Here is a 7,985-nt window from a genome sequence, read left to right on the forward strand (position 1 = left end):
TATTCGAGTTACTTTTTCTTGGATTTTCAAAAACCTGGCTTTTACAAAATCTAAATTTTTAGAAGCACGGTTAATTAAGCGAAAAATGGATGAAGCCATTCAAAATGGTATTTAATTTCTTTTCAGATGTCCTATTATTCATTACATTTTGGTTGACATATGCCCAGAAATCCATCAAAAAGGAGTTGGTATCCCATTTGCGAGCCCTTTCCTCTAAATCACAACACATAATGTTATTATTTACAACAAGTAGAGTTGTTTCACAAACCGACTTCTGAATTATGAAGCACATGATTGGCATTGTTCTTATTGCTGACAACATCTAGTCTTACAATCAGAAAAATACCGCTAACTGCTTTTTTCAGATGGAGAAACGTTAGAGTTAATTAAATTTCGACATATGTGTTACGCAATACTTCAACATACCCTGCGATATTGTCGATAATTAAAGATAATCGTGCTCTTTTTAAGCGACACCTAATGCAATTCTAAATATGAAAATTATTACTTTTCGTTAACTTACCGGAAAGTATTGCTAGGCCGAATAATTCGCAGTCTCGCATGCCCTGCTGCCCAAGAAGCAGGCATGTCTGCGCATAAACCTCCTTTACTCTCGATTTCGCCTAAAAGGAGAAAAAAATACAACTTATTTCAAAATAATATGAAGGTTCGATTTTCACTAGTTTAATTTTTTTTCGTTTATAGAAATTATGTTTCTGAAAGTTGAACGCTTTAACACATAAAAAATACTATATGGTTATAATTTTTCACTTACAAAAATTAATGTTCTAGAATCACTCGATTGAATTGTTATTTTTAATTAAATTGGAAGAATGAGGTGGAACTTTTTTCAAAACTAACTCCAATTGTTAGAATTGTAACGCGAGTACAGCTGCTCGTATGTTACGTATATTAATATACAACTGTCGTAATATCGATTTCATATCTCTTTTTGGGTCCGATGCGTATTTTAGGAGTTACAGAGCTTTGTAATTGTATATAGGTGAGCCGGTTTTGTGATACTGCGCGTGTATGGATGCTAGCGAACGTCAGCACCAAATACCCTCTAGAGCCAATTCAATGACGTTCGAGGTGTACAAAAACTTTAATTAATTTGTATCCTACCGGGTACGTGCCAAATTTGCTTTCCTTAGATCATGAGGCCTTAATTCAGATACTGAGGGATTCATTTTCACTTGCCATGACAGTGTCATTTCCACCTTAGAATACCGTGAGCGCATTTTACGTCAAGAAAATCCCAGCGATAGGTGCAGAGCGTGGCAAGTACACGCTGCTTACCTAGTACACATACTATCCGGATATCCCAATCAGCTGAGAAAGACGTATCTCTACATACATAATGCGGCCCTAAGAGTGGCTTATTACTATTTTTGTCTCCATTACCGTGTTGGCCGTGTCCTTGTCCCGCCGAACGCTCCGAGGGAGATGGAGAGAATTGTCCGAAACGAGAAGTACTGGAACTACGGCTTTCGGACAGCAGTCTCTCGCACACTCGAGGACTGACATCGTTCACTAAGGCTTCGAGAAACAAATTATATTCATGATTGAATGCTGGGCTCCGACTGACTATAACATCACTGGAGAAGGAAAAGGAAGTGAGATATCAAGACCCGAAAACGACGCTTACGTATGGATGCAGAAAGCTGTCAACTTTGGGTCATTTCGTGTCATCAAGACAACTGTAGGTTTCGCAGGCCTGTCGCTGCCATTTCTTCGTGACATGTGGCCACCCATCTCACGGTCGTGATACGTGGCCATCGGTGTGATTTGCCGCTCTTCTACAGGGAGACGGTATCATGTTTATAGATGGCAGTTACCGAGTCAGCCGGGGGTGATTCACTCTAAAGTAGCGCGGTGTACGTATAATATGACTACACGGAAAAAATGTATCCGTAGAAAAGTCACGAACTTGTAGCTATGTCTTGAATATAAGTTAAAAAAATCGAGGTCAAATAAGATACGTTTTATAAAACTTCTATCCACTTCCCAGATATGCTGTGCAAGCTGGAGATTGCTCTGAGAATCTTTCCCCAATCACTCGTAGTATTTTTGTAATTATTCACGAAAAAAAAGCGATGAACCCTTTTAGAATTTTCACGTCGAGTTCGTCAACTCTTTCTCGGATTTCGTGGATTATTCACGAAAATACATCAATATCTGAAGATTTTTTCTCATATCAGAAACCTAGCTACTAGCTCGTAATTTTCTTAAGGACAAATGCATTCCGTGTAGGGGCTTTACCAGTACTCAGGTGCTTCTATTATAGATATGGAGGTCTCTAAAATAAATGTAAGGTTGTTATAGGATCTTAAATCTTTAAACTAGATCGATGATTTCTTTTTACTTAACGTACCATTTTCTATCCAGAAAGGTATTAAAGCGCTACACAATAGGTAAACTCTTGAGAAAAACGACATTACAACCATATTAAAAATTACAACTACATTGATATTTAAATATTCAGTGAATTGGAGTATCGCCACAGTGTGCATTTTTTTCTAATGTCGTATCAATAACGAAGTTATAGATGTGTAAAATGGAGTGATGTCAAATTCCGATACGAAAACTTAGATCAAATTAAAATAACTTTAGTAACAACTAATTACCCGCTTCAAATAAAGTCACCACGGAAAGGATTCATAAAATTTACAATAGTTCCTCTAAAAATAACAAATGGAATAAAACATTTTTAAAAAAGACCTTAAAGTCTCTTTGCTGTATGTTTTGAAGGTCTTTCTGAACATCTTAGGTGTTCTTTAAAGAAATACAATATAAAAGTTTGTTTCACATTTTGTTTAACTATACACTTAATATATTTTCTTTTTTCGAAAGCAAAGATAAAGATAGTAAAGATAACTTATCTGGTGTAGCATATCTCATAAAATGTAAATTTTGCTATAAAGTTTATATTGGTGAGACTGGCAGGAGACTAAAAACTCTTATTAATGAACACAAACGTGATTGTGCATTAGGTAATTAAAATACTGGTTTTTTCACGACATGCATGGCAATTTGATCACTATTTTGATTTTGAACTTAAAAATATTAAGATTTTAGCTCGTGAAAACAATACGCATAAAAGAAGAATCATTGAGTCCATTTTCATAAATAAATTTAATGAAATTTCAATTAATTTAAAAACTGAAATGTTAAATATTATTATAATTTATCAAAGAATTTTATAACATTTGTGTCATGTTAAACTGGCTTTATCTCTAATGTATTCGTTAGTCTATGTACGTCCTTTCATAAACACAACACTTTGTTTTAGTTTTTAAAAATGTAGCTATAATTGCAATATTGAAGCCTCTAAAAATTGTTTTTTTTTTAGTTTTCAATTCAATTTTTGTAATATTTTGTTTTAATTAATTCTAACGTTTATTTTTCATAAATAAGGAATAATCTTTTAAACATTGATATAATGAAATAAAAATAACTTTTGGTTCACTCTAAAGTTATGTTTCTTAGGGAATAGTGACGAATTAATACTTTTTTTTATATCTCAATATTACTACAGATAAACAAATTGGTACAACTTTATTAACTATAAATTTTGAAATTTTTTACCAGCTTATAAGTTTTAATTACATTTGACCTAGGTAATATTTACCTTTATGGAAGACCTGCAATGAAAGGACGAAACGTACGTTAGTTAAAATGACAAATAAATTATGATTCCTTGACATCTGAATCCATTGCTTTTTATTGGACCGTATGACAAAATTAATTATTTCTATTGAAAGGGTAACTTCGTTACATTAATATTGTGTAACTATCACGGATAAAAGTGGATACTTAGATTTACTTTCATACATTTTTAACTTAAAGTTCACTTGTTCATATTGTAAAAGATATAATTTAAATAGTTTTTGATACTAAATAAGGTAGTCAGCATTACTGCTTCAAACTGTAAGAAAAAAAATTACTAGAACAAGTAGCTTCAATAATTATTTGAAATAGCACAATTGAAAATACTTTAATGCCTTCTAAATACTTTAATACTGCTTTTCCTGGTACAACATTTTCATAATTCAAAAATATTGTGAAGAATTACGAAAAAAAAATTTTTTTACATGGTTTCTACTATGGAATTTTCTGCTTATAAAATTCTTAATTTCGGGTAACAAAAAAAATGAGTGACGAAGCCATTCTGGTTCTAATATTGTATTACTTGGAAATTTTTTTGTTTAGTATAACAATTGCATAAAAGATTATAAAACTATCAAATACATATTGAGGAAAAAGGATTTTTTGGAAATATCATTTTTTATACAATAATTTAAAAATAATTTGTAACAAAAATTTAGTTCAAAGGGATTTATAATTTTAACGTAGTAATAAATTTTCAACTTTTCGCATTGATATTTGTTGAAATTATCATCATTTAATATAGAAAAATTTCTTTCGGATTTTTTTAGGACTTTCATTTTCTTGAAACCGAATATTCTTTACCAAATACTTTTTATTCTAATACAACATCCCCAGATCTCGAAAAAGTTTTTCTTTTTTAAAAAATGATATTTTTATATACAATTTTTATTTTTCACTTAAAACTGAATTATTCATCGCAAACCGCAGTTGAGCCTGGATAACTACCTTTAATTCGACTTACTTGGTCTCAATTCAGGAGCACTTTAGCTCGAGAGTGGACTTCTGTCTCATCTTTAAATAGTGATTTTGATTTTACACTCGATACATTATTACAATTTTAAAACTATTTTTTATTTATATATTAGTTATGTAAATAAGTGTTTCGTTTTCAATAAAGTGATATGATTATAAAATAAAATAACAAATTCAACGAATTTCATTCGAAAACAATTTTTCAACTCTTAATTTTCAATGATACAAAAACTTTTTTATATATTTACATTTTAGAAATTTAAAAAAAATCATGTTGTAATAAATACAATTTATAAATTTGAAATAGTGAAAATTTCACTTTTTGAATTAGTCAAAGCTATTTCACTATTAAAATAGTGAAATCACTTACTACCACTATTTCAATTAGTGAAATTCACTATTGTCATAGTGCAATTTTCACTAGCACTCAATTAGTGAAAAATTACTAATTCAAATAGTGAAACTGATGAAACAGATGACCCGGGACCGACGTATTTAGCTTCTTTCTGACTTGTCGATATTTTCTCTGCCAAATACTTATGTTTGACAGGTTATTACTGTTTACTGACACTATATAAATAATTTTTTTAAATTTTAAGTCTCTATCGGTGTCTCCGGATTCTGAAATATATAAATAGAGATTTTAGGTACTTTTGTTCCGTAATATACAATTGTTTTCTCAAACACGTATCAAATTTTAACAATTTGTCAAACTAATAGGATGATGTTTCTTCTTTTACAAGATTTTAAATTCAGAAAGCCAACTTTTAATTTTTTTAAATTGCAATTAAAAAACGCCCACATTCAAAGTTTAAATTTTAAAGATGACACCTTCAAAAAATACCAGATTTTCAAAAATTGAAAACTTTTTAACTGATCAAAAATTATTTTTTTTTGTAATTCAGGTTAATTAAAAAAAATGTTTGTTTTATTTTAAACTTTTATGCATGGCAAGCAAGGAGCTGTGCATAAATTACAAAAACTGTTATTCTGAAGTTCTGAAGCACGTACCCCCTTTATTAGGGTTCAAAAGTTTTGACCGCCCGTATTTCATATTATATAAAACATTTCAGTGTTGAAATGTTGTCACAGGCTTATACTGCCCAACATGTCGAAGGCATTTTTGGTTAGAGTTGGATTTTTTTTTGATCATTTGTGCACGGGGCTGTCCCAGTATATACCATCAGTCACGGACGCATTTTTATAATGCAATCAAGTGATCTGATGAGAACAGTCTGCCCAGACATATTGGAGAAAGCCTGGTTTTTACCCCATCATTGAAGGACTGGGTTGCAGTCAAGTACACGATGGGGGGACCTACAGCTTAAGGTGGGTTCCGAACCACCAGAACCTCGGTAAAGGTACATTGACAAATTTCTAGAGGTACCGGCTCAGGGATCGAACCCCGGACCTCTGAGGTGAAGTCCGAGTGTCTATTATTATTATTAGGTCATTATTATTACGTAAAAATATTTAGGGCAGTGGAGGATTTGGTAAAATCGTACTGTTTGTCATCAATGAACGAAGTAGTTCAACATTCGAACAAAGAAAGATTTTTATATTAAATAAAAAACAGGTGAACTGAATGAAAAAGACGAATTTAAAAAAAAAAAAGAGTTCAATCCTCAACTAAAACAGATTCATTTTCAACCAAAAAGTTGAATTTTAAAAAAATGAAAAGTTTTGCACTAAAAATGACCAATCAGTTGAATTTTATACCAAATTGTAATTTTCATTCCAAAAAGACGAACTTTTCAACGCAAAAATATACATGTTTAACTAAGAAAGAACAAATTTTCAAGAAAGCAGTTAAATTTGTATCAAAATGCCTAATTCAATACTATACAGGTGCTTTTCAACCAAAAAGATTATTTTCCACTAAAAAAGATGAATGTCAAAAAAATGACGTAAGTGTGCAACCAAAAAGTCGATTTTTGAACCAAATAGTTAAATTTTCAGTCACAAAATTGATTTTAAACCAAAAAAGAAACTAAGTTTCATTAAGTTAGTTCAATTTTTAACCTAAAAAATTAAATCTCCACGAAAAATGTAATAGTTAATATTTTAACGAAGAAATACTTTTACTTCAAATAAAAAACAGTTAAGTTTTCAACATAAAAAGACGAATTCTTAACAAAATAAATCAATTTGCAACCAATGAGTTGAAGTTTCAACTAAAGCAGATACAGGTGCGACCAAAACTGAATTAGTTAAATTTCCAGTGCGAAAAAATTAATGATCGTCCAAAAAGACTAATTTTTGACGAAAAATGTAGTTTATATTTCAATCAAAAAATTTGCTTAAGTTCTAGAATTAAACATTTTTATTATGTAATAAAATTAAAATTTAACATTAAAGCTAATTAGAAAAAAAATCTCTAAACTGAAAAAATAAATGGAATTATTCTAAAAAAAAAGGTTAAAATAAATAGTAATTTTAAATGGAAAACATTAAAAATGAGAAAATTTCTACTTGGTAACGTTAAAACTTAAAAATGCGAACTTCATTTAAAACTGAAAAAAAAAATTTTTCACGAAAAATGGTGATATTAAAACTTTTTTATACGTAAACCGTTTAAAATTGAAATCTTGAAGTAAAAAAAGACAATTTTAAGATCTTACATTGAAAATTAAAAATTAAAATAAAGAATACAAAAAAATATTGCTATTAAGTGATCTCATTTTATGAAACGCTACAATTTTAAGCTTTTCAATTTGAATTTGCTGTATATTTACATCTCAAATTATTCAATTCAAAACTGAATATAAATGCTTTTAGTATGCAAATTTGAAATATTTAAGAGTGAAATAATCCTTAAATTTTGAATCTTAATTTAATTAATAATAATCTTAATCTTAATTTAAGACTAAACTTTAGTTTCAAAGCCTTAGAGACAGAACTGTTTTATAATTATATTCAAAACTATAATTTTAAATTAAAATTATGGACATTTTAAAGATGATAAATATATTATTATGTAAGAACCATATCATGTAGTATATAAAGTCACATTTAAAACGACTGGATAATTTTGTTGTTAAAAGATTTGATTTCTGTCAAATCAAAAATCACTGTCAGATTCTCCGTTGAAAATTTCAGAATGTCAAATATTCCGAGAAATATTCTGAACCTTTTCAGTTTAATTATTCTCAACACTGAAAGTTATATACTTTCTAGTCGGAAACTATCAAAAATTACAAAATGCGCGAATTAAGAAATACGGGAAATCTCCGGGTGTAATAATTATCTCCCGGCTTTATCCCGGTTCTCCCGATTCTGTCTGATATATATAGTTAACATGGGCACGAAAAGCGCAAGTAAAGATACAGCTTAAATATATC

At 29.8% G+C, this 7,985-nt stretch overlaps 1 protein-coding gene across 2 annotated transcripts in view; it reads right to left on the minus strand.

The window, feature by feature from the left end:
• Positions 1–7,985, minus strand: part of LOC117167277 (protein expanded) — a 188,830-nt gene that overhangs the window by 80,827 nt on the left and 100,018 nt on the right. For both annotated transcript variants that reach the window (XM_033352101.1, XM_033352092.1), the window contains exon 4: positions 524–623. In XM_033352101.1, coding sequence (XP_033207992.1) covers positions 524–623 — 100 coding nt within the window. The remainder of the gene's footprint in view (positions 1–523; positions 624–7,985) is intronic.

Source organism: Belonocnema kinseyi, chromosome 1 (genome assembly GCF_010883055.1).
Source record: "Belonocnema kinseyi isolate 2016_QV_RU_SX_M_011 chromosome 1, B_treatae_v1, whole genome shotgun sequence".
Classification (NCBI taxonomy): Eukaryota; Metazoa; Arthropoda; class Insecta; order Hymenoptera; family Cynipidae; genus Belonocnema; species Belonocnema kinseyi.